The sequence below is a fragment of the Sinocyclocheilus grahami genome, unplaced genomic scaffold (genome assembly GCF_001515645.1).
Source record: "Sinocyclocheilus grahami isolate Dianchi unplaced genomic scaffold, SAMN03320097.WGS_v1.1 scaffold88.1, whole genome shotgun sequence".
Lineage (NCBI taxonomy): Eukaryota > Metazoa > Chordata > Actinopteri > Cypriniformes > Cyprinidae > Sinocyclocheilus > Sinocyclocheilus grahami.
Window position 1 is genome coordinate 769,593 of NW_015505267.1, and position 18,662 is coordinate 788,254.

Below are 18,662 nucleotides of genomic sequence, written 5' to 3' on the forward strand. Positions count from 1 at the left end.
TAAACTACACTACACCAACATTAAGTTGTAAATGTTATGTAGTTTTATCAAATTATGTTTAGCTCGCTGACCATGTCTTTTTTCTTGCAGTGTCAAATCCTGCTTCCAGAACATGGAGATTTGCAAGCGTCGGGTGAACATGTACGATACAGTCAATCAGAGCAAGACGCCCTTTATAACACATGTAGCCCCCAGCACCTCCACCAATCTCACCATGACCTTCAACAACCAGCTTAACACTGTGCATAGCCAGGTCAGTATCCACACACACACATTTACATTATCACATCTAACTAGCGACTTCCCATTTTATTGTTCTTAAATAAAGTTAAAGTTATGATAGGTAAGCCACATCTCTAACCCCTACTTTTGGCATTTTAGATACTATTTAGTCTTTGTAAAACACAAATAAAATTTCTTCATTGTCGTTTCTGACCTAGCCGAGTCAAAATTGCTAAAAAATGACCCTATAAGCTAAAATGAACAAATGTGTTTGAAAAGAAAATTAGCTAATGCACCACAATAAATCATCAAGATAAATGTACTTGAGAATGAAGGTAATAAATTACAAGATCATAAATATTTTAATATTATTTAAATATTTTAATGATTAAGTATTTGTCATTTTTAAATAGTAATTTATTATAAAAGAAATATTTGCAAAAGAAAATTTTTTTTTTCTTGATTTCCAGTAAAAAGGTCTTAAAAAAATTCTTAAACTAGATAAATGTATTTGAGAATGAAGATAATAAATATAATTAAATAAATTATGAGATCATATATATTTAAATGTTATTTATTTCAGTTTTTACATCGTTCAATATTTGTAATATGTATATTTGTTAAATAAAAAAATAAATATTTGTGTAAAAAATGTCAATCAGAATTTTGTCTTGATTTCCTGTTAAATATGATTTAAAAAATCCTTAAACAATATAAATGTACTTAAGAAGCCAGATAATACATTTCAAAAATTACAAGATGATAAACAACTTATAATATACAAAAAAGATCTTCCCTTATTATAAACATAATCCTCTCTAAACTGTTTTAAATGCTGTGCTTTAAAAATGATGCAATTTTGTAATTTTATGGATGTTTTACTGAAAAAAGTAACATTAATATTTTTGTTCTGTATGGACCAGTTTCATTCTGAGCATATCATAAAAAGTGAATTTTTGCTCATTTATTAAGTAATTGTTATGCAGTTTCAACCTCAAAACTGCAGCTAGGTCAGAATGCGCACAGCACCAAGCTATAGTGACTTAAATCTTTATTTGAATTCAGTTAAAACGATCCTTAGCTCAGTTTAGTTTGTCTTAAAGCTGCAGATAATTAATTGTACAGTATAACATGCACAGACTCATTTGCAGTGGGACAGCCCAAAGAAATTAGAGTAGCATTGGCCCATTGACCACTGGCAGTATCGGATGACTTCCTTCAGTGGACAGAACACTAGTCATATCATGGGCCATTTGGGCTGTGTGTGTGTGTGTGTGCCTTGCAGCCCTATGTCACAATGTGCTGATTAACAACATGACAGCCTCTACTTCCTGCTTGGCTTGCATTTTACTACTTTGCAGCCTTAAGGATTGAACCACTTTGTTTCTTTCTCTCCTTTTGTTTCCTCCTGTTTTGCCTCAGTGCAGTTTAGCTTCACCAGGGAGCATTTGTCTAAACTGCTGACAGAGGGCCAGACATGAATCCCATAATGCCTTCATTTTGAGTTCTTGGATCGACTCAAACCGTGACTTTCCCCTTCGAATAGATATGTCTGAAGTCAAAAAGTAATTCGGCTGTAATGTTATAGCATTCCGGTCCCACTCTAATGTCATGAGAAGAACGTTGTGTAGGGCATTCGATGCTTTCGAAGGGAAAGCTTGTGTAGCATTAGCCAGCTGTGAGGTTGAAGTGTTTATTTTGTGTGATGAATGCCATGGCGGCGTATTGATTAACTCTCTCCCCTGATGCTCGTCGGCCTTGCTAAACGGGGAAAATGAAAAATGAAAAGCGGTGTACTGAATTCTCCCCATACAAACCTTAATGAAAAGTCTATAATTACTAGCGGTGGCATGATATGAAACCGTATTGCTTTGGTAACAGATGAAAGTAAATAACACTAGCCTCTATTAAACTAACAGATTTTGATGGTGCGCCAGCATTAGGCACATCTTTTTTTGTCTATTGTTATTAGTAGTAGTACAGAGGTAGTGCAGGAAGACATGTGGAAAGAAAGGGGCTCAAACCAACATTTCTTATATCTGCTCCTCTGCTCAACATAAGCCATAGCTTAGACCATTTTTTAGTTTTAGAAGTTCTGAACAAGAACATGGGATCATAAATAGGCTCAAACTTACATTTTCCAAATGACCACTAAGCCATAGCTCAGACCATTTTTTTTAAGCTTTGGACATTCTGAACAGGCACATTAGATCATGTGTAGGCCAGACTCAAACCCACATTTCCCATATGAGCTCTGTGGCTCAGAATATTGATGTTAGAGCTTGTGCACTGACTGCTAAGTCGTGGCACAGACCTTTTTTCAGTTTTAGAAGTTTTGAATTGGTGCATGGGAACAAGAGCAGGCCAGACCCAAACCCACATTTCTTATATTAGCACCAAGATGCCTTAGCATGTGCACAGACCCCTAAGCCATAGCTCAGACCATTTACACCATTTTTGTTTTAGTTTTGGAAGATCTGAGTAGGTGAATGGGACCATGAATAGGCCAGATGAAAACCCAAATAAACTCAAAATATTCACATTAGAGCATGTGTGCTGACCACTAAGCCATAGCTCAGACCATTTTTATTCGTTTTGGAAGTTCTAAACAGGCACATGGGATCATGAAGAGGCCATGAAAAGTCTTATATTTGGAAGTTTTCAATTGGCACATGGGAACAAAAGTAGGTTAGACTCAAATCCACATTTCTTATATTAGCACCAAGCCTCAAGGTTTTGATGTCTTAGCATGTGCACAGACCGCTAAGCCATAGCTCGGCCCATTTTTTTTAATTTTGGAAGTTCTGAATAGGGCTCATGGAGCCATAAGCAGGCCAGACTCAAACCTACATTTCTTTTATTAGCACCAAGGTTCAAAATGTTGATCGTTGCATGTGCACAGACCGCTAAGCGTAGCTCAGACCATAGCTCAGCAGCAGGCCAGACTCACACTTTTCCCAATTGAGCTCCAAAGCTCAAAATATTAATATTGGAGCACATACGCTAACTGCGAAGCCATGGCTCGGATCTTCTTTTTCGTTTTGAGCAGAAATCACGCCCTTTCCTCTCTCTGGCGATGTTACCGCACTCATATTTTTACTTCTGGCTATATTTTTGTCTTGTGTTTTCATTATCGAGAGAGAGAGACTATGATGGAAGGACCTGCACAATTCTTTTGAGAAGCATATTTGGTTCACCGTTCTAGATGGAGGAGAGGGAGTTCCCTCGTTCATCAAACCTCGTAGACGGCGCAAATTCCACATTGATAGATGAATAAACAGATGAATGTGCTGCAGTCAGGCCGGATTAAAAAGCACTGGAAGGGAAATCTAGTGCAGAGGCTTTGAAGAACAGATTTTCTCTCCCCTCACCAGTTAGATCTGTGTGTATATTTAATCATAGCTTTAGCGCAAAGAGGGATCATTATCTGCTGCTAATGAGACTGAGCAAATTCAATGAGTTGAAGGGTCCTAGCATTGATGGAGACTGTAACACAAGAGCATTGATTGAAGCTCTCTTACCTCCTCTTTCCTTACGCTCAATAAGTCATTTTGTAGAAAATGCCTGAACCCTAATGCTGTCTGCACACAATAACAGCTAATAAAGCATTTCAGTTGAACAGTATTGTGGTATTCGCTCTAAGAAATTAATCTGAATTTAACACAAAGCATGCTTCCTGTGCTTGCTGCCTGCAGTTTTCATTTTCTGTACATCCAATCCTGTATATCAAGAAATATTTTAAGGAGTTTATGTTCATCATTTGCTCTTATTTGAAATTTTGCCCCTCATCATTCATTGTTGCTCCACCCAATCCCCACACCCACTTCCTCATGCTTTTGTTTGTTTGTTCGTTTGATCCCATCGGTTCCTTTAGGCCACCAACCTGGCTCCCTCTTCCACCAGTGCCACCCTTTCCTTTACCAATCCTGATGTCTCCATACTAAATTACCAATCTGCACTCTACCAGCCTTCTGCGGCCCCTATGGCTGCCGTGGCCCCCAGGACCATGAACCTCCAACCCGGTGCACCACAACTCTGCACCGCCCGACCCGATCCCTTCCAGCAGGCCCTCATCGTCTGCCCTCCTGGCTTCCAAGGTGAGTGCTAATTTAATTTATATTAAACCCTGGATATTTCTGATATAGATTTGGGTAAACTGTATCTTATTTTATAGGACTAGTTCACACAAAATGTGCAATTCTGTTATTATTTACTCACCCCAATGTCGTTTCAAACCTGTTTGCTGTTATTGTTTCTGTCTTTAAAGAATTTTACCCATTTTACCTATTTATCTCTTTCCATATGACGGCAGTTCATAGTATCTGTTTCAGACAAATATCATAATAATGGTCCATACGACTGGTGCACAATATTCCAAGTCTTCTGAAGTCATACAACAGATTTATGTGATTATCCGTGCCATCATGCACCTGATCAAATTTAACAGAAACTTTTGTCAAGATTTGAAAATGAAAACTTGAAGTTTTAATCTGTTCATAACACAAAGCTATGGAACCATTCAAATGTTTGGAGTCAGTAAGATTTGTATTTATTTAATATAATAGACATAATAGAAATGTATTTTAATGCAGGAAGGATGCATTCAGTTGATCAAAAGTGACAGTAATGATAATATTTATTTGACTTTTCTATTGCACTTTCTAATCATTTAAGATTCCAGATAAAAATCTTGGTTTCTACAAAGATATGAAAATTAAGCTTTGCCACAACAGAAATAAATTTAACTTTAAAAATAATTTAAAATAGAATTTTTTTTTTTTTTTTAGAATTGTAGTAGACTTTTAAAGTGTTTTATGTGGTCATTTTATGGAAAGAGCTGTGTAAAGATTCATCTAAAAGTCATATAAATTTGAAATGAGTAAATACTGACAGAATTTTAGTTTCTGATTTAGCTATTTCATACATTTTGCCATCTAATGGTGTTTTCCTTGTTATTTCTTCCCAGGTTTGCAAGCTTCACCCTCTAAACACACTGGCTACTCGGTGCGGATGGAGAATGCAGTTCCCATAGTAACACAGGCCCCCGGTGCCCAACCTCTACAGATCCAGCCAGGCCTTCTGACACAGGTATAGCCAGACGTTGCCCCCATTGCCATAGCAATACAAAGCCACATTTCCTAAACTAATTACACCCCTCAGCCTTTCCCAAAATCTCAATTACATCCGAGTTTGGCTCCAACGAAGAGCAATTAGCATGACCTACTTTGTTTTAATGATATAAGTATAATTCACTTTTCCTTCAACAAAATCGAGGAGACACTCTCATTTCATGGCCAATAGATTAATTGAAGTCAAGTTGGATTTATCTCTGCATGCTCTGCTCTAGCAACTGGAGTGGCCTGTCTTTCCCTACTGGAGATTTTACCCCACTGATGGTTTGCTTGCCTGCTTCCACTAAGTCAGGCAAGTGTGCTTCATTCCTGGAGTTGGAGGAAGTCATGCTTTGATGAGCAAGACTGAGGTTGGCTATAAATGAGGTCTTTGGATGCTGAGGGATTTGTCTACCCTCTGGAGCCACAAGGCAGGGCCCAGACAGCTTTTAAATTTGAGACAGGGTGGCGAGATTCAGAGCCGTTTAGCTCATTTGTAATTTATCCACAACATTTTCAGTTTTCCTGAGCTGAGCTGTTGTTGCTTTTTGAAGACTCTACAGATTAAAGGAAAGGTTCAGCCAAAAATGTAAATTAATTACTTGCATTCATGTTGTTCCAAACCCTTACTTCTCTGAAACATAAAAAGTGATTTTTTTTTTACAATATTCTGTTTACTCTTTTCAATTTAATGAAAGTGAATGAGGACTGTGGCTGTGAAGCTCCAAAATGACAAATGAAACACCATAAAAGTATCAAAAAATGTCCATATGACTCATGCTGAATCATTCTGAAAGTTCATATCCGTTATAGCATGTTTATGAGAGAAGCAGCAATATTTCAGCAAAGAACGAATGAATTCTTGAATCAAATCAATGAATCAGCTGATCCGGTTCACAAAATCAGTCTGAATGATTAATTCACAAATCAAAGTTCAGATTTGATTTGTTAACTGCTGTGTTTCATTCTGCTCAACTCATTCGAGGAAAAGGCCATCAGCTAAATTTTGGTCTTTTTATCAAAAAAAGCTATCATGACTTCAGAAAACTTGAAATATGATGCATGAGTCATATGTACCACTTTTATGATGTTTTTACAATGTTTTGGCAATCTGTTTCAAAAGCTCCAGTTTCCATTCATCTTTATTCCACTGAAGAAAGAAAGTCATACAATTATGAAACGACATGGTGGTAAGTAATTGATGACTGAGTGAAAGGAAGGAAAGCCTACAGAGACTGAAAACTAGACTAGATGTTTGTTTTTTGTTGTTTTTACTTTTGAAATAGGAGGGTTGTAATTCGTTATAATTATAATTCATCTGCACACTTTTTCAGCTGAGCTGAGCTTTGCTTGTGTTGGTGTTTCATGGCTCTACCCGACTGCTTAATACTGTAATGCATCTTTATTGTTCCTCACGTTCAGGAAAACCCGTGCATAAATTCCAAGGGTGATTATCGGAGCGCTGCATTAGGAAAGGCGGATGGGGATGGGGATACTTGTTCATCACTATTTCAGGGCCTCAACCGCCCATTCTCCTCCCTTTAACCCAATCAGCTAGACCACATCGCTCCTGGTGCCAGTAGAGTGGGTTTCTAGAAGGCCTCAGCCTTTATCTGGAACAGGAATGCAGAAAATGTAAAAACAATTGGCACGGGAGCGGCGGTGCTTTCAGAGCCCCGGGGGTGACAAAAGGCTTTCACCCCGTGAGGGCAGAAAAGCTGTTAGGGGGGTAGTTGCAGAGATGGCCTTTCATGGAAAACTCTACTCTTATCTGGGTTAGCGTTCCAGGCCAGACGATACAATTACACAACCCAACCCAGAGTGAGAAAGGAGGATGCAAAGTGTCAGGAATGTAGGCAAAGGGCTTTGGAGACATAGTTCTAATGAAATTATTCATGTCAAACACAATAAAACAAATTACAATGACAGGATGATTATAGTTTGAAGTAACTATTTAATAACTAAACTATTTTAAAATGTAATAATTTAATAATCATTATCGCTCTAATAATATCAGTCCAATGCACTCCAGAAATTTGACCTTAAATAGCTGGAGTCCCAAAAAAAAAGGGCCAAGATTCACTTCTTTTACAATGCTAAATGTGTAATCACAGCCTTTCAGAATTCGTAAAAGCATTTTTTCCACTCTTTCCCCATCACCCTCCCTTATTTGTGTGAGTGCTGTGGCCCATACTGATGGACTGGTAAATAGATGTGCAAAGGGTATTAAAGAAACAATTCATTAGTTGTACATTAAACTGCTAATCAATAAAGCTGCATTAAACTATTAGAGTTGCAGACACTCTTTTTCAAGCTCACATCTCTGGGCAAATTATGCCTGGCACTCCCCGCACTCCTCACCCCCCATACAAAGCAGCTCCTCACAAAGCCTCTGAATAGGGCCCCTGAATTTAATTAAAGTCAGAGCTGATTTGGAAAATGTCTAACACATCAGCGCACTGCCTGGGAGATGCCACATCTCTTTATTAAGGCAGGGTCTTATCTTTTTTATAGGCAGGAGCAAAGGCCGTATGCAGGGGCCCCGTCATCTAGATACCGGTGCCAAGGAATCAAGGGAGGGAAATGAATGAAGTTCCAACGAAAGTGGCACAAGCTTTTTGTTATTCCAGAGGGAGATCTTTTATGTTGTCCATAATTTGCTGCTTCAAAGCTTCAAAGCATCTTCATTTTCAGACCAAGAGAATAATTAGCTTAGAAGATGGATGGGCTATAAAATTGTTTATAATTGACCTCTTCTGTTCATATTTTGTTAGAACAATTTCATTAAATGATGTCTCTTGAATCTAGGCCCGAACGCTGATGCTACTGTGTCTTAAATAACCAAATGACCCCTTTGGTGGTTGTTTGGCACAGTTTAGCACTTACTAGCGGTAATTTCTCTAAATAGCCGTATCCTTTTTCTCCTCTCTCTAAATATGTTGGTGCAGTACCCTGGCCCGATTTGATGTGCCAGGTTACGGGGTCTTCACTCTGACGCCAATTAAATCACAAAAGGTCACTGAGTCCGTGTGCTGTTGGTTGCTAGTTGGCGTTCATATCCTACTCGACTGCAGTATCTAACTATATGGGATCACATGAACTCCACTATCTGTATATATTCAACCTTCTGATGGAGAGATGTACCTGATCTCTGTACACTAACTTGGTGTTTTCCCTCCATCTTGACTCTACAGCAGGCCTGGCCGTCTGGTACTCAACAGATTCTCCTTCCACCGACGTGGCAGCCGCTCACACACACCTCCGTCCAACACGCCACCGTCATCCCCGACTCCATGACCAGCTCGCAGCCTCTGGTCAACTGGAGGTGAGAAACCACCATGCCGTCACTGCTAAAGAGGGCTATTGTGCTTGCTATAGTACATTTATTCTTAGGCCATTAGTGTTTAATTTTTTGATGTCAAAATGCTTTTTTCTGTTCTAACAAAAATGAAAATTCTGTCATGTTTACTCACTCTCATGTCACTCCAAAACGGTATGCATTCTGTTAAACACAAAAGAAGATATTTTGAAGAATGTTGGTAGCCAAACAGTTTCGGGTCCCTTTGACTTTCATAGTATGGACAAAAAATAATATGGAAGTCAAAGGGACCCAAATCTGTTTGGTTAACAACATTCTTCAAAATATCTTCTTTTGTGTTCCACGGAATGCATTCAGGTTTGGAAAAACATAAGGGGAAGTAAATGGTGACAAAATTTTCATTTTGGGTGGACTATCCCTAAACTATTATATGTAAACCATTTGGAAACTCTCAGAAAATGTTCAAAAAACCCTCATGGGTACATATTATTACGCTAAGGTTCAAATATGCCCCCTTTCGGGTGTAGATAAGGTACAAAATTGTCCCTTTAACTGTACCGCCCCAGTGGCAAACTGTTGTACCTATAAAAGGACAGTTTTTTTTTTTTTTTTCTTTCTTACAGTGTAGGTTGACTTCCCAGTAAAGTGTTAATACTTTGGCTTTGTGGTGCTTTCAAAACATTGCTCTTTTTGGGGATCCTGACCCATGGACATTTGTCTCAACCAATGGTGTGAGTTTGAGGGCAAGACCATTGGCAGATGGGGAGTGTTTGAGAAACCATCATTATTTTTGCAATAGATTGCAACTTTTCAGCGGCCTTGGTTCCAGAAGCATTTTTCCCATTCTTTTTTCACGTAGGGATTTATAAAAAAGGTCTTTGTTTAAAGGGGGTCATATGATGTTGCTAAAAAGAACATTATTTTGTGTATTTGGTTTAATAAAAAGTAGGGATGCACGATATATCGGCCACCATATCGGTATCGGCCGATAAATGCTAATTTTTTCTGTTATCGGTATCGGCCTGATAAGAAAATTTGGCCGATATCTTAAAGCCGATAAATAATGCATTATTTCCTTCAGAGACACTTCAGATGCGCGCTGTTCGTTTGCAGCCTTTTGTGCAATTCCAAAGAGAAAGGAAAAATTTAAATCGCATCATATGACCCCTTTAAGAGTTTTACACCATGAACCTAATGCCGAGTTCACACTGCACGAAAATCGCCGACAAATGCCCGAAATCGGAGGCAAATCGGTGCTCGTTCACACGAGTGACAATCACGCAGTGTGAATTATCAAAGACACGACCTGAGGGAATCGCCGACATGTCGCCGACGCTCGCAAAATATTTGGCATGCTAAATATCTGGAGCTGTCAGCGATTCACAATCACGCTGTGTGCAATAATTTCTGACTGAAAACTACATAGGCGATGACCTACAGCCAATGAGAGACCAAGATACAGGGCAGACAGAGGGAAGTTCAGGGAGGAGTTATAGACCAGAATATCAGTAATTTAATAGATATATGAACAATTATATCATACAGAAATGAAAAATACATCGGCGATGACCTACAGCCAATGAGAGACCAAGATACAGGGCAGAGGGAAGTTCAGGGAGGAGTTATAGACCAGAATATCAGTAATTTAATAGATATATGAACAATTATATCATACAGAAACGAGCACAAACATTTGCTTGACCAGCCACAACTTCAGCATAACAGTTACTGCCAAATTATTTAAATTATTTAATTATCTTTGTAGAACACCCAATCCCTGTTCGCTGCATCTCCCTCCTGCATAATCTGTTTTTCTTTTTCTCCTTGTAGCTGGAAATCAGCTCACAGACAATTTGCGGGCTATATATATATTTTTAAATAATTCCAGTCTCGCTCGAGAACTCCGGTCTGATGCACACGGGTTCTCGCGTTATTTCCTTATCACTTCTCGCGTGTTTTTTGTTGTGAAACGTAGTTTGCGGACCAGACAGAGCTGTCGGCGATTCTTCCTATTGTGAAGTCATGCAGTGTGAAACCCCCTGTCGCCGATCCATCGTGCAATGTGAACACAGCAGCAACTGAATGCTACCCCAGATAGTCACGCAGTGTGAAAACAACGGCGATCCAACGAGTTTGAAAATCATGCAGTGTGAACTCGGCATAACCAACCAACTATGAGGTGAAACACAACATTACAAACTCTGATTTGAAACAAAAAATGACAACGTATTTGACAAAGGTACAAGACCGCAGTGGTTTATGGGAGTGGGTGGGTTCTAAAGTGTTCTTTTGGCACAATTTGCTTCGCGATTATCTGATTGGTGGAGATTTCTCTGTAGAATTATGAATAATGTCATTTGTTGAACGTGATTATTTCTAAATTAAATCAAAATAATGTGGGGTGATGGCTTCAACAAAAGCGTTTACCATCAAATAACAACCTTGTAGCTCACAGTAGGTCCATCTTTAAAGGTTTCTTTATGGAGAAAATGATTGAGCTTTTTATTTCTGGAACCCGACTGTTTCACTCTGTTCCGTTTCGATGTTGGTGCCACAGAAGCGTTTATCTTTTGTTTGTTTTATTTAGCTGGGCAGATCTGGTACAATTCCATTATGTTTAATAGCGACTCCATTAGCATTTTAAAATGAATTAAAACGAAACATACTTATACCATGCTGATTATAAACAGGCATGTGGAACTCAACCAACCTATTTTAAGATATCATGACTGGTGATCCATATATTTGACGGCAGTTCAGTACCGCAACACTGGGTTTTAATAATCTCCTAGATTATGAACTAAGCAGATTAAATTACCTAGGTTGCTTAGTCTGCAAATGCACCTACAAAGCCATCATGCATTTAAATTATTCATTTGGAATGAAAGAACGGAATATTTTAAGTCTGATATATTCTGGATTCGTTTAGAATTCATGTTGGTTTTTTGTGTTAGAACAGTGAGTGCAGGAGCGTGTCTCTGGCTAGGACAGGGTAATGGAGTCAGGTCGTGCTGTCCTACACGAGGTGAATGTATTACAGATGAACGTGTGCTGATATCTGCAGATCATCACATCAGCACCTTAAGCTCAGCCCGGAGGACTTGGTAGTCCTGAGCCAGTCCGGTTGGAAGAGTGTCGCACTTTACTGCAGAGAGAGATTTCTCCTCTGAGATCTAATGCTGTCCTCTGATTCTTTGCTGTTTGATGCAGTCACTGCTGCCCCCTCTGGCCAAATATTGCATTGCATTTATTCTTCATTTAGATACAATTTTAGTTGATGATTGAAGATAGTACAGATATCTAAATGCTAGATACAAAAAATGTAGTGTTTATTCCTATATATTATGTATTTAATTCTGACAAGTAGTGCAGTGATATATCAAAATATTTGGGGGGGGGTGATTAGTGACCATTGCCTCTGACATTGTTTCAAGTTGTTACTTGAATCAGTTTTTTTCTGTAGCATATTTTATGTACTGCTGCAGAGCTGTCAAGTTGAAAGCAAAATATATAAACATCCTTATAACAAGGTACAATAAATTCACATGAGATGCAAATCATCATAAAATGTTAAGAATAATTTATAGAGAATGTATCTTGAATCAATGAGAAATAAATGCCAGATTCTGCACTACCAAAAAAATAAATAAATAAAAAATTGTAATCAAAATTACATTTAAAAGCAAAACAGAAGTAGAGTTTTGAACTGTCAGTAAATGTATATTGTTTCATTCCATTATATATTTTTTCATATTCCATTACATATTTTTGTATTGAGCATATCTATATCATATTATATTATGCAATTTTGCTTGTCAGATAAATTTGTCTTGTTGAAATAATGTTTAACATTTTTAATTGGAAAACAAGTCAAAGCTACTGATTAAACTGATTTTTTAAATATGAATATTTAAATAAACACTGTTGTAATACTTTTATTCAGCAAGGATGCATTGAATTAATTAAAAGTGAAAGTAAAAACTTTTGTGACAAAAGATTTCCATTTCATATTATATACTGTATATATATCTTACCGTTCTCAAACTTTTGAATGGTAGTGTAGTAGACTTTAAAGGGCATGCTTTAATTATGCTTGTTTTGTTTCAGGAATTCACATCCCCATGGCAGCCATTACAATCCCATTATGCAACAGCCTGCCTTACTGGCAGGTCGCGTCGCCCTGCCCTCTCAGCAACCTCTCAATGTGGGTGTGGCTCATGTCATGAGACAGCCATCAAACAACAGCTCCTCCTCCAAAAAGAGCAAGCAGCATCAGATGAACAACAGGTCAGACAACCCTTATAAATAAAACTGCCATGGTAAAGTTATACCATCAAGTGATAATATTCATATATATTGGTATTTAAAAGGTACATCAATTAAAGCCATGGTATAATATGGTAAAATGTAAAAAAAAAACATGGTTTTACCATGATTTCACCCCAAAACCCTTTAAAAACATTTCTTAGGAACGTGTCAGCATATGACGTGTCCTCCACCCAGCCGGTGACGTCACCTCAACGCTCCAAACGAGTGAAAGAGAATACCCCCCCTCGGTGTGCCGTGGTTCAGAACGGCCCATCACAGACCTGCGGAGGTGGCGGAGTAGTGGGATGGGGAGGCGAGCAGGCATGTAGCACCACTAGAGACCACCACAGTCAACACAACCCACCGCGCCAAACCATCGTCATCCCCGACACCCCCAGCCCGGCCGTCAGCATCATCACCATCAGCAGTGACACGGATGAAGAGGACAACCTTAAACAGCCCAATAACACCAGGTCAGTAAAATGGGACGAGCAATTTCAGTACACAGTTCTGTAATGTGCTATATTTTTGAGTGAAAGTGGGAAATAATGTAGGACAGGATTTTATCCATCCATTTGATTGGATTGTGTTATGTTAGGATGTAATATTATTGCTTAAAATGTTTTCTCTCTGTGCGGGCTTGATTATGGCAAAATCATTTCAGAGGCGGAGAAAGTTATTACATTTTGATGAATGATTATATAAACAAGTTGTTTTCTGTGGAATAACTGATGAATCATGCGCAATAAGACCAGGGACATTTATTGAGTAAATAAATGGGGTCAATTTTGACTTTTAAATGCCTATTCAACTGGAAAATACTGAATAATGCCTTGAAAATGACTTTGGTGGTCTTGGGAGTTGAAGATTTTACCTAACAAATATGACATTGTGAAGTATTATTACACAAAACAATGCTTGAATAACTTCATATGCATACACTGATATTGGTTGAATTGGTTAATGGTACGTTGGTTAATGGTTCCCTTACTGTATACAGTGAAAAACTGTTATAAATCTAACGGGACATTTCATGTAAACTACTGTTAAATTGACAGTTTTTTGATTTGGAGAAGAAAAAAAACGGTAAATTGACATTCCCAGAATTCCCAGTGAAGTTTTTTCTTATTAGTTATGTACATTCGAGTTTTGTTACATTTTTATGTTACATCTTATGTTTGTAAATTCATGTTTATTGCATTATTTTAGTGTCGTGTGTTACCATGAAGGTGTTTTGTATTTGTTTGTATGACACTGCACCTTCTCTACAGTATATTTACTGTATTATTTACTGTAAAGTTCTTGCAACCACAGCTGCCGTTTTATACCATAAATTCTAATTTTTTTCTTTACAGTGTTTTATTTAGTTTTTATTTCCAATGAATCGCCTTCCTAACCTTCCTGTTTTGCCTTCTCAACAGCACGTCATCCAAACAGAGGAAGAATGTCATCAGCTGTGTAACGGTCCATGACTCCCCTGACTCTGACTCCAGCAATACCAGCCCATACGCTGTGGAGTCTCGGCCTAATGGCCCCAACGCCAACAGCTACGACTCCAAAGGCGCTGTCCTGGACAACTACAGCAACGGGAACCCCCGCACCATTATCATCCCTCCACTGAAGAGCCAGACCAGCAAGAAATAAGACCAGGGACATTTATTGAGTAAATAAATGGGGTCAATTTTGACTTTTAAATGCCTATTCAACTGGAAAATACTGAATAATGCCTTGAAAATGACTTTGGTGGTCTTGGGAGTTGAAGATTTTACCTAACAAATATGACATTGTGAAGTATTATTACACAAAACAATGCTTGAATAACTTCATATGCATACACTGTAAAAAATGTGATATTGGTTGAATTGGTTAATGGTACGTTGGTTAATGGTTCCCTTACTGTATACAGTGAAAAACTGTTATAAATCTAACGGGACATTTCATGTAAACTACTGTTAAATTGACAGTTTTTTGATTTGGAGAAAAAAAAAAACGGTAAATTGACATTCCCAGAATTCCCAGTGAAGTTTTTTCTTATTAGTTATGTACATTCGAGTTTTGTTACATTTTTATGTTACATCTTATGTTTGTAAATTCATGTTTATTGCATTATTTTAGTGTCGTGTGTTACCATGAAGGTGTTTTGTATTTGTTTGTATGACACTGCACCTTCTCTACAGTATATTTACTGTATTATTTACTGTAAAGTTCTTGCAACCACAGCTGCCGTTTTATACCATAAATTCTAATTTTTTTCTTTACAGTGTTTTATTTAGTTTTTATTTCCAATGAATCGCCTTCCTAACCTTCCTGTTTTGCCTTCTCAACAGCACGTCATCCAAACAGAGGAAGAATGTCATCAGCTGTGTAACGGTCCATGACTCCCCTGACTCTGACTCCAGCAATACCAGCCCATACGCTGTGGAGTCTCGGCCTAATGGCCCCAACGCCAACAGCTACGACTCCAAAGGCGCTGTCCTGGACAACTACAGCAACGGGAACCCCCGCACCATTATCATCCCTCCACTGAAGAGCCAGACCAGCAAGAATCTGGGAGAGTGTGACAGACTCCTGCCTGGTGAGACAGGGGAAGGGCTGATAAGCTGACAGAGAAAAAGAAACACCTGGCAGAGCCTGAATCAAGCATCAATTTAAAGTGACAATTCACTGACAGCCTCTGATATGCAGCGTAGATTTATTTAGTAGATTTATGTGGCATTTCAAAATCTGTGGGCAATAAAAACAGCTTAGAGAGGTAATTCAACTCAGATCTGTTAAAAATGGTCAGAAGATATTTTATGACAATGCAAGCTTAAGTGTGATGAGCAGTACTGTTTTATTTTTTCATTATTGTAAAGCTCTCTGGAATACTAATTGATTCTAATTGGTTAATCGCTCTATTCTGTAGGTTTGTATAAGGACTGCTAAACTATATTTGATGCAGGCAAATGATTTCCTACATAGATGTGCTAATTTCCAGTCTGTGATCTCTTTCTTGTCACATAATTAATGCATTTGGGAAAACTTGTTGAAAATATAAATAATATTGTCTTCAAATTATTTTCCCCAAATTTATTTGGATTTCATTTTATTTAACATGGTAAATCAGTCAATATTTCCAACAGTTTTCCAACATTTTATTCATTCATTCATTTTACACTCACAATTTTTATTTGTATTCATTTATCACAAAATAATTCCCAACTTTATTTCCAACTTTATTTTATTTTTTTCAATTTTATTTAACACAATATAATCAATATTTTCAACAATTTTCTAACATTGATTTATCTACCCATCCATCCATCACAATATAATCCCAACTTTATTTCTAATTATTTTAACATGTTTTATAAATGCAAACAGATACGATGAACCACCAGAACTCCACCTACAAGTTCAAAATGTCCAATGGTAGCTTGTCTGGCAACAACCACTCTTCAGGAGGCGGGACATACCGGCAGCAGCGCTTGGGTCCACACCCCTTTCAGCAGCAGCCTCTAAATCTCAGCCAGGTATTTCAGTCAAGAATCTCATACCTGGTTTCTTAGTTCATATATTTATTCGCACAAGTAATATGGAGATATCCCCTCATTTAGGCCCAGCAGCACATGGCAGTTGAGCGCAACGGAGGTCACCGGCGACAGCAGGCCTACATCACCCCCACTATGGCCACCCAGGCTCAGTACTCCTTCCACAACAGTCCCACCCACACAGCTAACATTCATCCCCACTTGGCCGCTCCTCATCTGGCCGGACAGCCACACCTCTACACCTACACTGCCCCCACGGCCCTGGGCTCCACCGGCACGGTGGCCCACCTGGTCGCATCGCAGGGTCCAGCCCGTCACGCAGTCCAGCACGCTAGCTACCCGCCGGGCATCGTCCACCAGGTGCCTGTTAGCATGGGCCACCGCGTGCTGCCCTCACCCACCCTGCACCACGGCCAATACCAGGCCCAATTCGCACACCAGACCTACATCAGTGCTTCTCCTGCCTCCACTGTCTACACTGGATACCCGCTGAGCCCCACCAAGATGAACCAGTACCCTTACCTCTAAAGCTGAAACACTGGAGCCCAGCCAATCGCTGCTTACCATTTCTACCCTAATCCCACCTAGAGACAGAGAGACATGCTGAAGCCTATCGACATTTAACCCCCATCCCCTTGTTCCTTTCATGCTTAAACTTGAAGACGATGAAGACGCCGATGGATAGAGGAAGTGTACTCTCAGAGGGAACAGAAGGGTACTGAGGCGTTTTCCTTTTTTTAAGATGAGTTTTATTTTGCCTTCTCAAAAGGGCCAGTTAACGTTTTATTTCGTGATCTGGAGGTTTCGTTTCTTTTAAAACAGAAGAAGGAGTTTTTGCTTTCATAGTTTCTTTTACAACAATGTCTCATCAACAGGCCGTTTGGGAGAGACAGAGTTTCGTTCAATGGAGATTTAGTTTGCTTTTCCCTTTCTTGAAATTCATTTACTGACTGTTGAGCCGAGGTCACGACATGGATGTTTTGAATTCCTACAAGAATTTTTTTGGATAAGGTGAAATACGGATATCTGCTGCTCTTCAAAGAAAAAACAAAAACATAACGATGGCCTTGAACTGTCTTAAACGTTTCCAAATTACATGCGGCGAGGTATGTGCATATTCCGCCGCGCTCTCCGACAAAAAAACACCTGGAGGAATCTTCTGGAAATAGGACGACAAAACTTTCTAGTGTATTTATAGACTTTTCTTTGTTTGTGTTCACATTTAGAAAAGAAAATAGGTTTGTCATACCGTAGAAGATTAGCTGGGCCCCTCTTTGTAGAATGTAGCAGTATGCACCCGTTGATTTCATGAAGAACCTTTCTGATACCAATAGATTCTTGTTTTTCCTCTTTCAATGTGATTGCACAAAGTGGTTACAATAACATAGGCATGTTCAACACAGTAGTCGGTCGCGTTTGAGTGCATGTGTGCGCTCAGCGCCTCTGTGCGACATATTCCTCCACAGTCTTAGGTTTATCATTGTTACCTTGTAGTGCCTTACATATATTACGACAGTTTACTTGGCTGGAAACCCTCTAGAACCAGATGCTAGTCAGAGAGTTGGCTCCTAGGTTGAAAATCTTCATCCAAGCTGTTTCGTGTTTTTTTCAATTCCAGGTGTAAGCGTTAGCCCTAAACGTTATTTAAATGCTTCTCATTTAGCATGCATGAGGTCTTCTACATCTAAAGATAAAGACACTTGCCTGGGGTAACGAACCAAAGTCATCATTTAAAGATAAGTAACTTTTGTTCTGGATAGTGGATATAATTATATATACCGTATTTACTGTACATACTGTAGCTATGTGTTTTTGTACTTGCAGTCAATGCAACATCACTGATTTTAGGCTACATATGTGACCCTGGACCACAAAAGCAGTCTTAAGTCGCTGGGGTATATTTGTAACAATAGTCAAAAATTAATTGTATGGGTCAAAATTATAAATTTTTCTTTTATGCCAAAAATCATTGGGATATTAAGTTAAGATCATGTTCGATGAAGATATTTTGTAAATTTCCTACTGTAAATAAATTAAAACATAATTTTTGATTAGTAATATGCATTGCTAAGAACTTCATTTGGACAACTTTAAAGGTAATTGTATGGGTCAAAATTATAAATTTTCCTTTTATGCCAAAAATCATTGGGATATTAAGTTAAGATCATGTTC

General features: G+C 38.5%; 1 protein-coding gene across 3 annotated transcripts in view; it reads left to right on the top strand.

Annotated features, from left to right (window-relative positions):
- Positions 1–18,381, top strand: part of LOC107587022 (homeodomain-interacting protein kinase 2-like) — a 101,321-nt gene extending 82,940 nt beyond the window's left edge. The window contains exons 7-16 of one of the 3 annotated variants that reach the window (XM_016274620.1): positions 91–253; positions 4,097–4,319; positions 5,189–5,310; positions 8,528–8,658; positions 12,760–12,939; positions 13,122–13,433; positions 14,382–14,600; positions 15,507–15,535; positions 16,324–16,472; positions 16,557–18,381. In XM_016274620.1, coding sequence (XP_016130106.1) covers positions 91–253; positions 4,097–4,319; positions 5,189–5,310; positions 8,528–8,658; positions 12,760–12,939; positions 13,122–13,433; positions 14,382–14,600; positions 15,507–15,535; positions 16,324–16,472; positions 16,557–17,018 — 1,990 coding nt within the window. In that variant the 3' untranslated portion in view covers positions 17,019–18,381. Of the gene's footprint in view, positions 1–90; positions 254–4,096; positions 4,320–5,188; positions 5,311–8,527; positions 8,659–12,759; positions 12,940–13,121; positions 13,434–14,381; positions 14,601–15,287; positions 15,536–16,323; positions 16,473–16,556 lie in introns of all 3 variants that reach the window. The other 2 variants (XM_016274621.1, XM_016274622.1) reach the window with 2 other exon arrangements.
- Positions 18,382–18,662: the final 281 nt, after the last annotated feature.